This window comes from Alligator mississippiensis, chromosome 5 (assembly GCF_030867095.1).
Source record: "Alligator mississippiensis isolate rAllMis1 chromosome 5, rAllMis1, whole genome shotgun sequence".
Classification (NCBI taxonomy): domain Eukaryota; kingdom Metazoa; phylum Chordata; order Crocodylia; family Alligatoridae; genus Alligator; species Alligator mississippiensis.
In genome coordinates, this window is record NC_081828.1 from 43003339 (window position 1) to 43024124 (window position 20786).

General features: G+C 45.9%; 1 protein-coding gene across 4 annotated transcripts in view; it reads right to left on the minus strand.

Annotated features, from left to right (window-relative positions):
- The window catches only part of MTA1 (metastasis associated 1), a 127813-nt gene extending 108806 nt beyond the window's left edge, over positions 1-19007 (minus strand). For 3 of the 4 annotated variants that reach the window (XM_014605207.3, XM_006259952.4, XM_014605210.3), the window contains exon 1: positions 18726-19006. In XM_014605207.3, coding sequence (XP_014460693.1) covers positions 18726-18753 — 28 coding nt within the window. In that variant the 5' untranslated portion in view covers positions 18754-19006. Of the gene's footprint in view, positions 1-18725 lie in introns of all 4 variants that reach the window. The other variant, XM_059728259.1, reaches the window with a different exon arrangement.
- Between the last annotated feature and the right edge of the window lie 1779 nt (positions 19008-20786).

Genomic DNA, 20786 nt, shown 5'->3' on the forward strand with positions numbered 1-20786 from the left:
CCACTAGTGTTGCATGCATACCCCCAAGCGGAGTTAAATTTAAAATTTCCAAAAAATAATGTTTAATGCTGCATGTACCCTCTTGTCAATGGGTTCTCATATCTCCACTCAGTATATTCTAAAACTCAAATTTTTGATTTATTGGAAGAAAATATTTAGGATTCTAGTAATGTGAAAGGACCAGGAATCCACACAGATAAGTCATCCTGAAGTACTGCAGTTACCATGGTATTTTAGTGAATATAAGCAGCATTACCTCCATGGATCCCCATTCCACAAAATTAATGGGCCAGCAGGCTATCACTAAAGGTAAGAGCAATAAGTTTGAGGAAAAGAGTCGTAATTGAACATTAGTAGTTACTTTTCTTTTTGAAAACAATGGCCACGTCAAAGGCCACATGGAGAGAATACTACTACGAACAGGTACAGAGAGAACTTCAGGTACCAATACTGCACACTTCAACAAAAGCAATACCCAAGATGCAGTTGTGGTAATTCCACACCCAGCGAATTATAATGTTGATACTGGACTCTTCCTCACTTCATAGCAAAATGGGCCACAGGCGAAAAGTCAATCTCTTGTTATTACTCCCACCAGATAGGAACAATCTAGATTTCTCAAAGAACAGCTCAGTTCAGATAAGAGACTTTTTAGCATTGTGGACCATGGCCTACATTCTCCTGGTAAAACAGGGACTGAGAAATAATAATGGTCAGAATTAAGTCCTCACAGGGAAAGAAATTAGAAGCCATATTTGATAAGAATTTGAAGCACTGAACGCAGCACCATCTTCTCTCTGGGGAGCCATGTAATGAATGGCCTTTACTGAATGGATATCAAAAACCCAAGGTGGCTGCTAGAAACACAGTTATCAGTAAACAGCGAGATAAAAGACATTCCAACAATGGCTGCTACTAAGGACCCAAAACTTTTTTTTCCACTTTTTCCCTCCATGTTAAAAAAAAGTTGCTATACCACTGGCCGAACTACTAAAAAAAAATCCATTCTTAAAAAGACTCCTCTTCAATTCCCAATCCAGATGAAACTTCATTATCTCTCAGAACCAGCAACAGCTTTTGCAGCATCTTCAATTAATCTTTCCACAGCTGTTGACTCTACAGGAGATGACACTTTCCACTTGTCAGGTAGGACATATGCTTTTACTAATGAGGAAAGATTTCCATCTGCAGGTCTTAAATCCTTTACTAAGTATTAACAGTCTTAGGAGCTTCACCAACTACTTTAAAGAGTTTTAAGACTCATGTTATTTTAAGAGTTTTCAAAGTCTTCGTTTTACTCTTCAAGCTATTCAGCAATATGCAATTGCCATATTAACAGTTTTGACCCATATTTCTCAGTTATTTTCTCAAAATTTCTCTAATCATATTTTCTTGCAAACAACACATCCCTGAAACAATTTTTTTTTTTTTTTTTAAAGATTCTTCCAGCATTACGGCTGCATGCAGCAGGAACAGAACCTAACCTTCAGCAGACTCACCATCCCTTTCTTGCATAAATAAAGCTGAATCCCTCACTGCTGTTGACAACAACTTTCCATGACTGGATCTATGATGCTAAAAAGAGCTAAAGACTCTGTGAAAGAGAGACCATAGCTGAAGAGGCTGTGCAATACAAAGCTGCTAAGGAGCAACTAGCATACAGCAAACTTGCCCTAAGAAAGGTTAGGCTGATTACTGGAACATCAACACCATTAAAAAAAGACTTGAATGGTAACACCTCCAAAGTGAATGAGAAAAGCCTTTAAATCAAGTGACTCCTTCAAATGATTCAAGCCCTTAAATAAAGGGACTCCTTCAACTTCCTGTCTACTGTCTTAACAGTCCTGGACAGACAGCATTTTCTTCTTACAGGCTAGGAAAGGAAGTTTCTCACGCAATACTGCCCACTCTCACACAAACAGGAGTTCCCAAATGAAGGGATGTGATCCTGCTCCTCCCTGCTTGTAAATGAAGGGTATGGAAGCTCAAGCGTCTGACTCAGCCAAGACCATGCTTGGAAATAAGTACTCTGAAAGTCTTTAATGCTGTTCAGAGCTACACTGTTTCCAAATCGTTTGTATGAAGCCAGGGTTGTCCAAGCAGCAGCTGTGGGCTGAAAGCAGTCCAGAAGGCATGAACATGTGGCCCCAGCCACTGCTGCCCCTTGCTTCAACTGCAACAGTACTCAGGGTCTTGGGGCTCCCCTTCTCTCTTTCAGCTTCTGATGTCTGACCCAGCCCTAGCAAGGTGGGACAGGGTGATACAGCTTGTGGTGCCAAGTGAGCTGGCATCTGAGTGTGTCAGTGTGGCACTGTGCCACAGGACAGCCAGGGAGTGACCAGTGAAATGGGTCAGGAGGGCATCCACACATGCAGCTTGATGGCCCCATGGCCCCTTCTGGTGTGATTTATGGGGCATGCAGCCCCCAGCCACTTAGAAGCTGGACAGCTCTGATATAAAGCCAATAAATTACATCCTCTAAAGGGTTAGAAAAAAAGTTATCTCTAGACTTGAAAAAATGTAGTCCTTTTCCAACTGTTCTTTACCCCTGGATTACCAGCAAAATGGCTTTGTGATCAAAAGGAACCTAAAAGCAGTGGGTAGTATTATGATTAAGGCACAGGACTACGTTCAGTTCCCAGTTCTCCCAGACTTCTTGCATAACCTCTGGGCAAATCATTTAACCTATGTCCCTGTTATTCAGCCATAAAAAAGAAGAACAATGGTGCTTTACCACAGAGGGTGGCTGTAGAGAAAATTTCATTAAGGTAGGCAAGATATAAAAAATGATAGCCTTATAAGCATTTGGGTACAAATATGTAATTAACAACCAGACAGAGTCCGCATGCATATATGTGCCCTAAAGTCCTCTATGGTCATCAAGCCAACATCTGCAGTTTGAGCCTTACTAAAACAAACTTTTCTCAGATTCCTTCACCAAATTTAGTCTTGGGGATCTTGGGCTTCAGCAAAAAGTCTAAAACACTTGGGCCAGTCTGATTTTATTGCCATTAAGAACATAAAGGAGACACATACAGAACTCCCACTAGTGCTCTTAGAAATAAGCATTATTAGAACAAGGACACATAGTACAATTAGCTATCTTTTTACTTCTGTGTACAAGAGGGAGAGGGGGAAGAAAACCTAGGAAGGCTAGATAGAAGACAATAGACTCTTCTGCTGATGCATACAGACATTTTTAAAAGTCTGTACTGCTTTTTAAAAGATACTACGGTTTGCAAGACAGCATAATTCCTAGAGCTGGTTAAATGAGAGAGAATCACTCTCAAACAACTCCTCTCCGCAAAGTGTGGATTTAACTAATGGTTAGAGATCCCCAAGCTGGTGCAGCAGTTCCTAAGGCTGAGAGCCTGCATCAAACTTCCTCAACAAGAATTGGAAGTGACAGGCCCTCCCCAGGAAACATGAATCCACCTAGAACAATGTGCTATACCATGCGATTATGGGAAAGGAAAAAAAAAAATCTCTATTGGCTTCCCCTTATAAGGAACACCGGCATCCTATAGATCAATTGTTCCAGGTCCACCATACTCCTGGAAATCAGCTGAATGTCTTAAGAATCATCACTGGATCATCATCAGGTCAAAGTTGGCAAATTCCTGGGACTCCTACTACAAGAACAGTCTATTTTGTCTGATCCATTAACTGTTCCAACTGCTGTAATTCTATTTACTAATAACTGTAACTTCTTTCTGCTCTATTCAGTTATAGTCTCTACTTGGGGTTATGAAGCTCCACAAGGCAAAATACCTTGTGTAGGAGTGGCTTGCCTGTTTTCCATCTCAAGATTTAAGAATACCTGAAGGGACTGTTGATAGAGTTATTCCGGATTAATTTTGTATGGACACGTTATTTTGGAATAAGTGTTTGCCCCCAGAGTTTATCAGGAATAACTAACTACCTGTGGAAAAAGCCCAAATCATGAGAGCTGCTTTTTGATTAATTATATAAAATGCTTCTTGTTTTTTGCAACACCTTATCAAAGGCTGTCCCTTCCAATTAAGTAAAAGCTGCCTTTTCCAGTTTCCTGTGTTTTTACAGTTTCCTGTACTTCCTTCAGGAGACTAATGGGTCTTCAGTGCTGGACGCCTGGGCAAGATCTATGCATACACCTTGCATGCTGGAAAGCAGGTGAGACTACACAGTAGTAAGTGCCACACTGTACATGCATACCCTGAACATTCCCTCCACACACCTCTCTAAATCCAAAACTTAGTCTTTCAGTTCTAGCTGTGCTCTCTATATTACATATAGAGAAATATACCAGACCTGTCAAACTAGAACAATATCTTGCCTACCATTTCATATAAATATGAAATGAATTCAAATTCAACACCCCCCTCCCCCCCCAAAAAACCCCCAAACATTACTTTTAAAGAATGTAGGTGTTTTGCTTAGCAACCTTAACAGTCAGGATATGCCATTACTACATGCTAAGCCAGGGATGGGCAAAATACCACCTGCAGGCTGCATCCGGCCCACAGGGCCCTTAAAAAATTTAGAAAATTAATATTTATCTGCCCTCGGTTCATGTAAAAAATGACAGGAACCAAGGGCAGTAGGACCCAGAGGAAGCCTGCCTGGCCCCACCCCCCCAGCAGCCCCGCCCCAGGAGGGGCTTCTGGCCTGGGACCACAGGGCTGCCCTGCACTGGAACCTCAAGTAAGGGGGGGAGGGGGGGGAAGCAGCCCAGGGAAAAGCTGAGCTTGGGGGTGGAAAAGTGGTCCCTTGCCCGTCCTGTGGCCGGTGCCCTGCACTGCAGCTGCTCGCAGCCCACCTGGTGCTGCCTGTGCCTGCTCAGGAAAGCCCCGCATGGGCTGTGAGCAGCTGCAGCAGGGAATGCCGGCCACAGGGCGGGGGAGGGGCTGCTTTTCCCCATTCTCAGCACCAGGTTCTTCCCTGCCAGTGAGCAGGGGGTTGGGGCTGTGCACTGCCCCCTGCCTGTACCGTGGGGCTGGGGGGCATGGAGCGAGGAGGTGCAGGAGACAGCGGGAGCACAGGGTCCCAGCTGGCAGGGGCTGTATGGAATCAGGCCAGCTTCCCCCTCTCCCTGCTGGTGCAGCCCAACCTGGCTCTGCATACCCCTGCCAGCCTGTGCCCTGCTTTGGGCCCCATCAGGGCTGGCCCTGGGACATTAGTCCCAAGATGGTGACCAGGAGGCAGGGCACCTGTCAAGGGGTGGGGCTACCCATGCGGCCCTCGACAGCCTGCCAAAACTGGGTAAGCGGCCCTCCACCCGAAATAATTGCCCACCCCTGTGCTAACCCTTAGTCTTTGTCCCTCCTTTATGCAAATGAATTAAAATAGTAACTGGAACATGTTTCCTCCACTACCCCAACATACCAACCCTGCCACAACAGGCACATCTACTTGAAACAACTTACGCTGAATGATGGTTCTTGCATTCAGTAAATAGGGCAGGAGTCCGGAGGATCCGCTTAATTTGCCATTTCAACAACACCGACCAAAATTATATTATTTAAAAAAAGAGTCAAAAAACAAAGCCAGAGAGGAACAGAAAATGATGGCAGAATGATCCAATAACATGAGGAGGTCAAGGCTTCATCAGAAACATGGCATACACTGAGGAAGACACAGTAAGAGCTCACAAAGAACACGAACAACTCGGAAATGTGTGCTCAGATGTGTTCAGAGTCAGTTGGTTCCTGAAAAAGAAGTCTGCTTCCCTCATTTCCTACCCCCCAGGGGCCAGGTTAACTACAGTAAAAGTTCTGTTAACTGGCATCTTACAAGTCGGCATGCTCCACTAACTGGCATGCCAGCTTGTAAGATAAAGTGAAACCGGAAGTGCCCACCATGGCACTGGGGGCATAACTCTGAGGCCTGCGCTGCTGAGCCCCCATGGCCCGGGGGCATAACAAGCTGTGTGGGGCTGTGCAGGGCCTGCCTCCCTATCCTGCAGGGCCCATGGGAGGGGCGGCGATGCACATCTAAGGGAGATCTTCCCTTCTGGTCTGCAGAATTGAAAGCAGGACCAAGCCTGTTAATAACAAGAATAGGCCTCTATATCCTCCCCTTAAAGACTCTGAACTGCAAAACACACAAGAAACTAAAGACTGTGCATCTAAATTCTAAAATATTAATCACATTACATTTTATTTTGTGTGTAATATTTATCTAGGGATAAAAGGTACAATTCATTTGGCAACTTTGAGATGGAAAACAGGTAAAGCAGTGTTCTATGCATATCCTTCAATGGCAAGGTTCACAATTCCCCAAAATAGGATTTTTGCTGAGGCACTTTTCTGCAGCATCTGTTTATTTGAAAGAAGACTACTGAAGAGAAACTTATTTCATCAGCAGCAAATACCACTACAAGCACCATCTTTCTGGTAAAAGCAGCATTCAGGAAGTCTGTAAAACTAAAGTTACATTTTTGTAAGTCAAAATGCTTACAAAAATTATGAACAGAACCCCATATAGCCACCTTACAAATCTCTCTGCTCCAAAAATACAGGAAAATATTCTGGTTGACAGCCGAGTTTTTCCAGGTCTTACAACTGTGTATTTATAAACTTGTTTGATACAGCTTCAACAATGTTGTGTTAGAGCAGTTTGAATCTGTTTTCCTATCAAAGGAGTTTAAAAAAAAAAAAATCTGCAGCCTTTTAGAAAAAAATCTTCCTACAGAAATGCACTCAAAGCGTCTTCTTTCTGTCCAGTCTATTCCAGTTTTTTTATTTTAAAATGCATAAGTCTGGGGCAAAAAAGAAAGGACCACAACATCTTTGTTCTAGTGAGAAATACCTTTATCAGTATAATTCTAGCAATGAGAAGCAGGCATATTTGTAGGATTCCAGAGATAAGGCTCTTAGCTGTAAAATACAGTGCATCATGCTACCAAGAATGCTGACCTAAAGGTAAAACAGAACAGGTGCAAGTAGGAAGTCTGAAAGAGGGTTTGTGATGACACCATAAGAAGTTAGGCTGAGAGATAAAACAGGACTTTGGCTCTTTAAAATCATGTATATAGTTTCATAGTTGGTAGGGTAGGGTCAGAAAGGACCTGAGCAGATCATCAAGTCCGATCCCTGATCATGAAGTCCAACCCCCATGTATATAGTATTGCAAGGAAATCCATTTCAGTGAAGTCATTCCTAATGTCCTAGAGATGACTGAGGTGTGTTTGCACAAGGCATTTCCCTTCACAGTCATTAAGTCAAGTCCTCCTGGAAGAAGTCTGAGCGCCAGGTATACTGCTAGATCTGGCTTTTACATCCTTCTTGCTACACCATGTATTTAATGTGCTCCATTTCCTGCAGCATTTGTCAAATGGGGGAGGGGGCAGGGAAGAGTCATATCTCTAACTACCTCCCCTCAAATTTTAGGTTTCTAGGTGGCACATCCTTGGATTGTGTCTCAGACGAAGTGGGTTAGTAGACATTTTATGGTAAGATGTAGAGATGAAGCAGATGCCTTCATAGTCCAATCCTTGAACCAAAACCTTCTTAGTCTGTCTGCAACCTTCAGCAAGATGCCTGGACTTGTTTAGTTCACCCCTTGGATTTGCAGAGTCTTCAGTTTGATCATATTTCACTCCTGTTTTGGAGGGATCTGCAAAATCTGCCTTGTGGAGTTTAATGGAAATACTCAAAGGTCTGGCCTTTCAAACAAATCTAATGAATTGAGCTGAATACTGAGCAGCCATCTTGAGCATGATTTTGAAACTATTTAGCTATAACAGTCTCTCCTGAATTAATTTTTCGGCTACTTCAGCCTCCAAGATACCGTTTTGGTCAACAAAAGGTACCTGCTCTTTTGTGAGTCTTGCTATTGTTACGGAATTCTTCCCTTTTGCTGTCTATACTGGGCCAAGTCCAAAGGACAAAGAAGAATTACTCTATAAAGAGCCTAAAATGTCCTGCCCCTCTGTGTACTACAGATGGCCATTAAGAAAAATGTTTAAGTTCTTGAAAGTTTTTCAAAGGTTACAAAGATGAGCATGTGAAGACCTATACTAAAAGGCAAGTCTCCCCTAGGGAAAGAAAAATTGTGTTCTTAGTTCAGATTAATTACCACAAGCTCTGGTTTTGGTAAAGACAAAGAGTTCCTTTGCCACTAATACATGTGAAAGAGACTCTGGAGTTTGTGTCAACCTACCTCAAGTTACAAACTGCCTTTTTTTATTAGGCCACCACTGGATTTAGCTAACTTGGATTAAAAATTCTTCCTTAATAAAGACAGGGATAAAAAGTACATATTCAAGCTTTTGCATCAGTTTCTCTGCCAGACACAACTTGAGCCTCTTTATTAATTTCAACATGGAGAAATATGAATTCAGTTTGGAATGCTCTATTCAGAATACCTCAGATGCTCTAATTCTGCACAGGGCCTGGAAGATGACCTAGGTTCGGTAAGGCTGCAGACAGATGTAACACTTGAACCATTCTAAAAATGTCACTGATTGGGAACTGATTGACAGCTGTCCCTGGACAGAGGTGTCTAAGTAGAACCCTCACCTTTTAGGAACTGCACTGTGCCCAAAACACAACGAGGCAGCGACAAGAGTACCCAGAACATCATGCCTTCCAAGCTGTGGAGGAGTTGCCAGGTGCAGGGGGCTGTGCCCCCTTCCCAGCACCTGGCAGGAGCAGGCCCAGAGGGGATGCAGTGGTACAGCTACACTCCCCTTTCAGGCCATGCCATGAGAGTAGCAGTCCCCAAAGCAGAGAGAAACTCTCCTGTCCCTTTCCCTTCAGCCACAGGACTACAGCTTCTCCCCTCTATTCCCCCACCCACCGCTGCACTATCCCCTTGACTGCTCCAGCTGGGGACAGCAACAGTGAGGCAAGTTCCCCCTTGTCATGCTGGTTCCTGGGCTGGCAGAGAACACCTAGGGAAACGAGCAGAGAGGAAAAACCCACCTGCTGCTGCCATCCCCAGCCAGAGGAGGGCAAGATCGGCTGTAGAGCAATACTTCCCCCACCCCCAGATCATCTGGAGGACAGCAGCAGGCAGCAGCAGGCGTGGGAGTGGGGGGAATGAGAGGGGAGGGGGTTGTAATGCTGAGAGGGGAAGTGGGGTGGGGGGCACAGTTTTCAGTTGATTTGGGGATGTTAAAAGTCCCCGTTTCTGCTGCTGCAGCCTGCCAGCCCCATTGGGGTACAAGAGAGAGCTGAGAACAGGAGTTGGCCTGTAGGGCATATTTACATATGCAAGCACCACAGTGTCGGGCGCTTTAAAAAGTGCCTCACACTGCGACACTTACAGTTGTATAAACAGCGAAAAGCACGTCAGCACTGATGAAATGGCAGCAGCTTGCTTCTGAACTAAAACACATCAGAGGTGCTTTAGTTCAAAAGCACACCACCGCCATTTTCTGCACGTTGGCACACATTTCACCACTTATGCAACTGCATGTGGTGCAGTGCAGTTTGCCTCAGCTCATGTGTGGAGCAGACTCAATTAATCAAGTCTACTTCAAAGCAGCAGATCTCCAGCGTGTCAAAAAAGACAAAAGTATGTGTATAAATGCTAGGAATGTGTCCAGAACTGTACCGAGCAGCCCCTTGTCCATGTGTTTGGAGGCAGTTGGGGTGAGGAACAGTGCAGTTTAGGAAGCGTGGAGGACTGACCAGACACCAGGCACAGAATGCTCCATGTCCCTACATACCATTAAGCCAGTTCGCAGAGAACCAACTCAAAACAGTATTTGACTTTCCCAGCGTACTTTTGAAACATTACAGGAAGATTAAGCTGGTCTTAAGTGACCTGTACATCTAGACTCTTGGGGTTTGGAGTGTATTTAGAATGGTCTGAACATTAAGTCTGTCTGCACCTTAAGAGATTTATTTCATCCTTCCAACACACTCAGGAAGTAAAGATAAAATGCCCTTGCTTTTCGCATGCAACTACTCAGTCTCCAATACACAGGCAACTAGGTTCGTCATAATGAGCAAGTCCCCATAACAAAAAAGGCCTACCCACGATGAAAGTCAGGAGAGGCAACAGAGGGCAAAATTCAAAAGCTCCAAACTAGGGCTGAACCAATAAAGATTTTCTTGGCCAATACCAGTAGCTGATTATTAACCAGACATATCAGCCAATACCCATCCGATAACCAATTTATAGGACTATAGCCAGGTAGCATAGAAAGCAGCGCCCTGCAGGTAAAGCCTGTGGAGGGGAAGGGGCATAAGATAGCCAGATCAAGGCCCCACATGGTGAGCAAGTAGGGCAGGGGCAGGGGGCACTGCCCAGCCAAGCCAGTGAATGGGACCCAGGGTGGGGAGCAGGACAGAGCTGCAGGAGGCTCATCCAGGGGATCAGAGTCCCAGCAGTTTAAAATGGTGCAGGGGTGCTTGAACTAAAGCTCATCAAATGAGCTTTAGTTCAAATGCCGCCACCACCATTTTTAAGCGCTGGGGCACTTTTAAGTGGAGTGGAGTCGAGCAAGGTGAGGGTGGATACAGGCTGCCAGCTGTGGGCTCAGGGCTCTCTGCTCTGCTGCCTTTGCCCTAAGGGCTCTGTCAGCCATGTGTCCACTGTCCACCTGGCAGTGGGGGGCACAACTCCCTGCCCCCACCGCTGCCAGGTGGGCAGGGGACATGTGACCAGGATGGGGTTCAAGGGAGAGACAGCAGAGCAGGGAGCCCCAAGCCCGCATTCTCCCCATACACAACTCTGGGGGGGGGGGGGCACATGCTCCCCCATGCCTCCCCTGGGGGAGGCAGTGTGCAGTCATAGGGAGCTGCCCCCCTGGCCCCTAGATGAGCCACCCATGGCTCCAGCCTGCTCCCTGCCCCAGCCCCCATTCACTGCCCAGGCTGGACATATTATATTTATTGGTGACATTATCAGCTACACTGCCCCAAAAAAGCTGAGAGCCAATAACATTGATTTTTCTTTCATCAGTGCCAATCTGATACGGCACCAATATATTGGTGCACCTCTACCAAACAAAATAATTTTTTCAACCAACTGGGATAAGTATGACCTGAGAAAAATTTATGAGCGAGTGAACACAGAGATTTTAAAAAATACGAATCAAATTGACATTTTAAATTTCTGCTATTAGGAAAACTATATATAAACTAGCCAACTGCCCATCAAGAATGATATGGGGGGGTGGCGGGGGGCGGTGCACGTGCCCTCCCCTCCCCCCATCCCCCTGCCACTCCACCCCATGACACCATCACCTCCTGGACATGGGGGAAGGAGGGAAAGCTTGCATGAAGCAGCTGGAGCCACTACCCAGTGCCTCGCACTGCCGCCACTGTGCATCTGGCGCCACCACTGTGCCCCCCCTTCCCGCTTCCCTCCCCCCTCCCCCACCCTGCCAGCTTTTGTTGGGGCCCAGGGGCAGCATTGTGGCCAGAGGGTTGGGGGGCGGGGGTGAGGCCACTCCATCCCCACCAGCACCCAGCACTGCCACCTCCAAGGAGCAGGCCTGGGGGAGGCCACTCCATCCCCGCCATTGTGGCACTGCTCCACCATCCCAGTCTGTCCCCGCCATGCCCCTCTGCCCCCAAGGAGCGGGCCGGTGGGGGGCAAGACCTCGCTCCCCTGTGCCAGTCCCTCAGTTCCCACTGTCATGGCAGCATTCCACCTTGTGTTTCTGTCTGTGCAGAGCACTCTTGTTTGCTTGTTCCAGTCAGCATTGTGATTGGCTGCTGAGACAACCAATCAGAGTGCAAATAAAGTGTTACAGACAGACTAAGGCTTTTATTATTAGAATGTTATATTATGTTATATTAGAACACTGATAACAGAGCAATTGTCCTCACAGGCTACATTTTACATTGCACTAAGGTTTATAAGCAACACGTAAGCACCCTACAGCACGTTATCTGCTACACGGTAGGGCAGGAGTGTTCTTGGCTATGCACTATGAATTTTCCTGAAACTACTGGAGGAAAGAGTGAATGTGTGACATTTCCCATAGCTTTTATTACAGGGCATTTTTTCTTCCTTATTTTAATTTCTACCAAGGCTTTACCACAAATTTAAAAAGAATAATTAAATTTAAAAAGCAGGTGAGATGGCTTGCTGGAATAATCAAGTAGTAAACGATTAAATTTTAATACTTAATATCAATTAACAGCAGCCAAATACCTTCATTAACCTTCAAAAGAGGCTGCATCTTTACTGGACCATATGAAAAACCAACAGAAATAAGTCAAATTACCCATCTAAGCATACATTTACACAAGACTAAATCTGGACTAACTAACAAAGTTGCTTTAAAAAAGTTTTAATAATGAAGAAAACGTCTGAGTAGGAGATAAAGTCTTTCCTCAGCTTTTCCTTAAGGACCTCAGAAACTAACCTAATTTTTTTTTTTTAAATGAAAAAAGACAAAACATGACAATTTTGGATTAACAAATTTCACAGATTCGGTCTCTTGCTAATGATTTAAAACCTTTTTTTTTTTTTAAATGCATAACTGTAGAACTATCATACAATGAAATACTATTAAAAACATGATGTACTGCATCTATTATTGAAGACTGCAAGAAACGAACCCCCCCCCCCCCCGGGTTGTTTGTTTTGGGGGTTTTTTTAATTATCAAGTCTGTAAAACTGCAAAGGGACAATGCACCAACCTTCTCCATCCAATACCTCAGTACAATAATTTTAAAAATTGACATCATCATTTCCACTGTCAAAAGTTTATGAAGTCATTGCAAGATAAAAGCAGGTACTGTATTAGTTTTGGCATCTATCCAATCAAGGAATATTCTATGCCAAATTTCATGTTTCAACTCTGAAATAATTCTAGTACTTGTTCATTTTTGTTCCCTGCCCTCCCCCAATGACAGCAGAAGTAACTTACTCTAATTTGGACATATTTATTTATTTATAGACCTAAACTCATTATTAGCAAGAGGAAAGGCTTGGAAAATTTCTGCTCGAAAAAAATAGATATTTGACAAATATATAACTGAAAAAATCCATAATAATGGAAACACTTAGGCCTCCTTAAAAAACAATTCTTAACTTGAAATTGAATCAATTTAAGTGAAAAGGAGAAGCTTAAGAATATCTCAGGTGCTACATTCCCCCTTTATTTTACAAAGTTTATTAAGTGTCTTCTTCCCCTCCTTTACTGATATGCAAAAAAGCATTTGAACAGTAAAGCTGACTGGACTCCAAGTTCTGCCATACAAAAGGAACCATGCATGTACCATGACTGAAAAGCCTGGAGAACTCCCCCTTCCTGCCCCCTTTCATTAATCTTAAGTAATGCTGACACCACAAAGGTCTACCATTTTCAAAACATCTCTCTCAGGACTACAGAATTAAAAAAAATATATACATTTTCCTATTTGCCGCCTTCAGGCTGACAAACAAATTAAAACACTGGCATTGTCACTTCTAGAAAACATCTCCAAAATCATTACTTACCATTAATAATGCACACCTAACCCGTCTTTCTTCCCACCACCCCAAAAAAAACCCCAAAACCAAAACAAAACAAACAAACCACTGCGTGAATCAACAGGCCTTGCAACAAAATTGGAAGGTCACTAAGTTGGGCTCCAAACAAAAGACAAAGCCCAGAATTAAAGGTTCCTGCCCTTTGTGCCATTCTCCATTCCATTCCCACAAAGGTGTGCGTCTGTTCTCATGTGCTCTAGCTGATCTCAACTTGCAAAATACATAGGCCAGGTATCTCTGAGTTAATAAAGACCAAAACATAAAAGGCTAATTTATAGCTCAAAATCAATGTGTTTGGTTATACCTGAAAGATCTGTCGCATGTCCCTTTCCACCCCCCCACCACCCCAGAAAGACCAGCAGAATATACTGAAACAAGTAGCGATGCAGTCTCAAATCAGGCAGATGGCAAAGTAAAGGTACACCTTAAACTAACTTAATCTAAGATATATAAGCTTTCATGAACTAAAATTAATTTGATCAAACAAGCAGAATAATATGGCCAACCCAAGAAACATCCCTATCTAAACTCAACACATCCTGAATCTGCAGAAATTTAGACTGCACCAGAAAACTGAGAAATCTAAAGCACATGGCCGTGGTCCAATCTGGAGAAGACAAAGCCACAGAACACTGGATAGGTTCACATACAGGAGGAAAAGCAGAATATAGCATCTAAGGTGCCACCATGAACTTTAACTGGTTCAGAGGCAGGAGCTTTCTTAGGCAACAACCTACTTCCTTAGGTGCTAAGAAGCTTCCTTGCACCTGACAAAAAGTCATTTGTTGCCTACAAAACCTCTTGCCTCTTTGAAACAGTTTATATCCAAGTTGTTTCCATGCGCCTCTTTCAAGATTATAGAAGAGAAGGTCTGGATGGGACCTCACAAGGTTATCTAATCCACTCCCTCTGCTCAACACAGGATCATCCATGACTAAAAACCATTCCAGCCAAGTGTCTGTCTAATCCGTTCTTGACAGTTTCCACAGATGGAGAGCCCATCAATTTTCTAGTTAGCCTATTTCAATGCCAGTCAGAAAGTTCCTCCTAATCTCCAACCTAAATTTCCCCTGTTGCATCTTGAGGCCATTGGTCCTAGTCCTGTCCCCTACAGCTACAGAGAAAAGCCCATCTCTATCTTCTATAACATATCAGTGTTTCTCAACCCATGGGTCGCAACCCAAAAGTGGGTCACAACAATATATGAAAGGGTTGTGAACAAACTTTAAAATGAACCAATGAATTTTAAAAATAAATTCTCCTTTAAAGGAGAAAAACATGAGAAACTGTGGCTTTTCTCTTGCAGACTGGTAGAGCTCCAGCCTGCAAGAGGCTGCTTGGAGCTCCCCCCTGCCCCACACACTGGAGGCTGGGGCCTGGGGGTGAGGGGCCATAGGTCAGGACTAGTCATCAATGTTTAAAAATGGCTCCTGGTACAGAAAAGCTTGAGAACCACTGCTCTAATAACCCTGCAGGTACTGGAACACTTGTTTTCAAATCCAGACTCCAGTCTTCTCTTTGCCAGACTAAATAACCCTAGGTCTTTAGGTTTTTCCTCTTAAGTCATGCTTTCCAGGCCTCCAATCGTTTTTGCTACTCTCTGCTGGATTATGTCCACATCTTTCATATGTCCATATCAGCATCAGTGGTGAATATAGCAATGAATCACTTCCCTCGATTTGCAAATGACACTCCAGTTAATAAAAACCCAGTATGCTATTGTGCTTTTTTTTTTTTTGAGCAACAAAAAGATATTAATCTTATGGTCTACTGGAAGCCCAGAGTCCTTCTATGAAGTACTGCAGCCTAGTCAGTCATTCCCTAGTCATCTTCTGCCTGACTTCAGACTAACATGGATAACCACCTCTATTACAGAAGGAAAAACTGCAAGAAGACAGCAATACCCAACACTTGATTATTGCTGAAATTTTATAACCCAGAAGGCAGCACACATTTAAGAGGACCACTAATTACAAAGATTTTTTTTGTACTGACAGCACTTAATTCTCACCATCTCCTCTAGCAACTTTACATGTGAATTACGCAAAAGGGTGACAGAAAACGGTATAAGGATTATCTTGCGATTAAAGAAAAAAACTGGGTCCAAGCCCCATCTCTGGCACAAAGTTACTTTGGTGCTTTGGCTCCTCAACACAAAGAACACTGATGCATAATTCCCTAAATCGTTATGATGTCATGAGAAGAAGTTCACCAGTGTGTAAGAGGCACTATCAGTCATAAGCCACTAGGAAACAGTTCAGATTCCATAGTCAGGGTGATGTGTAACAGGATAGGGGCACTGGTTAGGGGAGGGAAAACAGTTAATTCTTTGTCCCCTGTGGTGAATTCATGCTACCTTATTATTAAAAAAAAAAAAAAAAAAAAGTAGTGATGATGTCATGATGCCTCTCCCACCCATTTTTAAAAAAACATGAATAGGTAAGCATACTGATGTCAGAGCTTTACCATGCCAGCTAGATTAACCATACCAATGAAGATGCATGGCCAGTCTTCCTCATGGACTAAACAACCCTATCAATCTTATGGGTGCATATCCCAGTTGAAAGCCTGGGCTGGCTTAAACCTTGGCAGCTAGATTAAAGCTTGCATTGGTTTGCCTTCCTGCCCTGCAATTGCAGTTTCCATTTCTGTGTAGACACACTTTTACAGACTCAAAACAAGGGCTCTTTATTCTGTATTCAGGTTTAATAATAAAATAAGGGAATTCTTTTAACTCCAGACCATGTGAGAAGCTGCCCACTAACTTTCATCCAGAAGTAGGCTGGAAAAGGAAGTTTACTGATAAGAGTATCTATTTGTTCTCTTGGAGGCCCTGACAATATCCTCCTGAATAGGTAAAATCCCAATCCCACAACAGTGAATTTACATCAGAGCACATTAGTAGCCAGAAGGGGCAGAAGTCCAAGCAGCAAGTCCCAAACCAAAGCTCCCCAATATATTCAGAGGTCAGTTTTGCCCAACACAACATTCCTAGAGATGCAAAATCCAAACAGATACCGGTGATCACACAGGCAGCCAATTCAGTGCAAAGCCACTCAAACCTGCCTAAAACAAAGATGGAAAATACACATTTGATTGTTTCCAAAAGCAGCCCATATTCATACTCCTGTGAATGTTTGGTGAAGAAAAGCATCTCTGTTATAGCTAAGAGACATGATCTGAAAAGTTTAGAACGAGCAGTCAAATTCGGCACTTGATTTCTGCAACTGATGCTCTGACCTCCTTTTCAAGTTGCCATTCATCTATAAACCAAGGTGATCTGCAAGCGTTGTACATGTATACATACAATATACATTTAGGAAATATAGCATCCATATTAGAGCGCAAAACAGAGTTTCCTGAAAGGCACTGTAGGTCCTGTAAGTCCCTACAAGAGTTGTCTACCAGCCAAACAGGGAAAAAATGCCGTGAGAAAGATAAGACTCAACTGTTAGTTCTGGAGGACAGATAAACAGATTTCACAGGTCAACAGGAACAAAGCTATGGCCCAGACCACGAACAAATCCCTGGCAACAGTTTGCACAAGCGTATGACCATACCACAATAAAATAATGTTCAGCACAACTGCTGTCAAACTAACTTCCAAACTTGGTTTTAAGAGTTATTACCATCTACATTTACTGAGTCAAAAAAACAGCCTAGTATAGGCCTACGATCACTAGGGCAGGTACTGGTTGATTCATACATGGGTCATCATCCATACAAGCACCAAAGTATCTCAGGAGGACAATATGACTGGGTGACCAAAACAACTACAGGCTTCCCTTGCCAACCACTAGCCATTCAGGTTAGATTCCTGAAAGTTCCTGTGGTAGGCAAGACAAAAGGCATATATGAAAAATGGCAGGGGGCGGGCCGATACGCAGCCGTGGAAAACTGGGGTTACTTAGAACTGTATACCGTTTTGGCTACCACAGTATACAGAATTTTAAGCGTGGAGACTCAAAACCATGGTTGGCGAAGGAAACCTGTAGTCAATATATCATCAGAATCAAGATGGTCTATTCACAGCTGCTCATGACCTAATCACATCTTGTGTGCACCCATCTCCTGTGCGAGTTACAACAAAGTTTGAAGCAGAAAGGTACTTGTTTCCAAACTCAGGGGCAACCAACACAGCCTCCTACTTCTAGTCACACTCAACAGAGTAGTCATCTAGAAATAGTTCCATCATCCCTGTAGGTCTTGGCAACATGACAAGTGAAGGTTTCATCCACATGTAAGTTAACAGAGTGGTAATCACGATAAATAGTCTTTGCCTTGAACAGCATGGCCTACAGAGCAGCTCTCTGTCTTCCAAGCAAAGCAAAGCAACACCTTAGAGACTAACTCATTCAGTTACTAAGGTGCCACCCTGCCCTGCCTTCAGACTAACAGGGCTAACTATCGCTCTAAGCCAATACAACTAGAGAGACTGGTACTCACTAACAGAACAGCCAGGCCCTCAGAAACCCCGTTTACAAACTGCGACAAGAAACGAGCCGAAAGCCAGCAAAACTTCTTGTTCTTCACCGTCCAGGTCTCAAGCGTCTCCAATCCATGGCAGCGGCGCTCAACCCTCGCCACCATCTTCCCAGTGGCCCAAGGGGCAAAGTCATGGCAACCAAATTGTAGTACGGTCTCATCATCAAGCCAAAACGCAGCCAGGAGGAAGGTATCCATGTCCTGGCATTTCACGGAGGGCCAGGCAACAGGGAGGTGCAACAAGTTGCACAGGGAGAGCCATATCCATGAGCAGGACCGGGAGGACAACAGCAAGCCCCCGTCGGGGCTGGGGCTGCTGCAACTTCCTGCCGCTCTCCCACCTGTCAGGTTTTCTTTGTTAAATCTACTCTAGTCCATCTCCCCACCCCAAGAGAGCGAGCGCCACAGCGCACTCGGGACCCCCGCGCCCTGGGGCCGAAGCAGTGCAGGGGTCTCCGATTCCCCCCGCCCGCCGCCAGCCTGAGACGGGCTCCGCGACCAGCTCCCCCGAGGGAGCGGGCGGAGGGCCGAGGCCGCCCCGAAAGCTCGGCCTCACCGCGGGGCCCGTGCTCGCCCCGGGCCAGCGCCGGCCAGGATGCGCAGGGCGGGGGCGGCAGGCAGCACACACCCGCGCCCCTCCAGCCAGCGCTGCCCCGGCCCTCTCTCTTCGCCCCCCAGCCCCGGGACATGCTCCAGCCTCACGCACCCCCGGCCCGGCCCGTGACGCCGCCGCACACGGGGAGGAGCGGCCGGCCAGCCGGCAGGCGGGAGAGAGAGAGGCAGGTAGGGGGCCGGGGCCCCTCCGCGGGGACTCTTACCTCCGACCCGGTACATGTTGGCGGCCATGCCCGGGCGGGGAGCGCGGGGGCCCGGCCCGCTCCCACCGCCGCTGCCTCCAGGTGCCGGAGCCGCTGGAAAATGGAGGCTGGAGCGGCCGGGAGGGGGAGGGGAACGAGGGAATTAAAGGGGCCGCGCCGGCCGCCGCCTCCCCCGGCCGGCAGGGAAGGCGAGGCGAGGCGAGGCGAGGCGAAGCGAAGGGAGGGCCGGGCCGAGAGAGGGCTGGCACTCGGGCGGGGTGGAGGTGATGGTGGCGGCGTCGCGAGGCCTAGGCCGCCCTGCCTCGCCCCGCCCCACCTGACCCGCCCCGCCCCGCCCCGCCCCGCCCCGGGAGCGCGGCGGCCCGGCCCGGCCCGGCCCTGCTCTGCTATGCTCTGTTCAGCGCCGAGAGCGGGCTCTGCTGGGCCTCGGCCCCGGCGGGTGGGGGGCCCTCCCCGCCCCGGGTCTGCCAGGCCCCCGGGGAGGCAGGCGGGCTCCTGGCCTGGACCGCGCAGGTGCCACCCACCGCCCTGGGGAACCCCGTTTGAACCCGCTGGGTGGCTGGGGCATGGGCACCGGGCTGGTCCCACACAGAGCACCGCCTGCGCCATCTCTGGCCTGACCCCATCCCACGTTAAAGCCCCGCACCAAGCGACTTCCTACTGCTGAACAAGAAACTGCCCGTAGCGAAACAAAGGATCCAGGCGCAGGAGCCTTAAAGCCGCTTGTCTGAGGCCGTGGTTACACCAAGCCAGGCCCCGGTTGCTTAAGCCCTTCTGGCGGTGGTCGCGGCCACAGGAAAGCGCAGTTAAAACCGAGCTTGAGATGGACAGCGACAGGGACCGTTTCCTGCCGCACGCAGCCAGGGCAGGATGGCTACTGCACCTCAACAACACGCAGGCCCCCAGCTTCCTAGCTTCTGGGTTTAAGGTCACACCTTTCTTTCAGTAAAAACAACACTAAACATTAGAAAAATTAAAGGTGCCTCCCTCATTCCCCTGTTAGGCCTTATCCCAGCCTTGAGGGTTTTGGCCAATCAATTCGCTCCAGGAGGAGCGGGAATCACAGTTCACTAGGGTTGTGGTTCAAGTGCCATCGCCATTAGGCGAGAGGCAAGGATTCCTCGGGGCGACATCTTTTATTGAACATGCTGCATAGCTGGGGTAGAGTTAGACCAGGATTCAAATGCAAGACCTCCAATAGGTCTCTAGGCTTGTCTAGCTGTATCCCAACTATACAGTTAAGTCCAATAAGAGATGTCATCCTAAGAAATCCTCGCCTCTTGCATAATTCCTTGACCATCACAGCTACAACATCACTCTAACACTACCGCTGCTAAAAGGAGCACCCGTCAAGTCTGCTGCACGTGGAGCTGGCTGGTGGTAGTTGCTGCTCCTTCTGTGCTGAGTTCCTTAACCAGTGTGGACGACACAGAAACTCTGTACCATTACGTTCGGTGACAGCAGCTGGTGTTGTCCAGTACTTCCCATCCAATTTTAATAGGGCCGAGTGTCCAGGTTTATCTTCAAGTAAGCTTTAGGCAGCATTCTGACAGTTAAAGAAGAAAGCCAAAAGATGTCTTTGGAGTCAGCACCCTAGAGCTTTTGTATCCTTTAAACTAGGATTACTCAAGCCTAAAATGTACTTCTGAGGTTAGAGCCTTGTTTTTCAACTGACCTGAGGTAACTCTTGTGACTGAAGCAGACATGGCTGTGGAGCTCAGAGCTAGCGTTGAATTTTTTATTTTTTTTTTGTAGACTTTTCTTAGTAATATAATATACAGCTTTCTCTGGTATTACATTCCCTGGGGGAAGGCTAGAATTAATATTGAAATTGTTCTATAATCACCATAAGTTGAAATTCAGGGCTGGCAAATATAATCCATTGTCAGCAACCATTTTTCAGAGGTCAAACTGGAAAAAAAAAGTCTTCTAACTTTCCCTAAGCCCTTTTGGCTTACAGGTTTAATGAGAAGTAGCATTTTTATAAAGCTAGAAAAAGTTAATGGTTATTGACCAGACCTGCCTCATTTCCTCCTTCTCATCAAAGGAAGTTATTCGAAT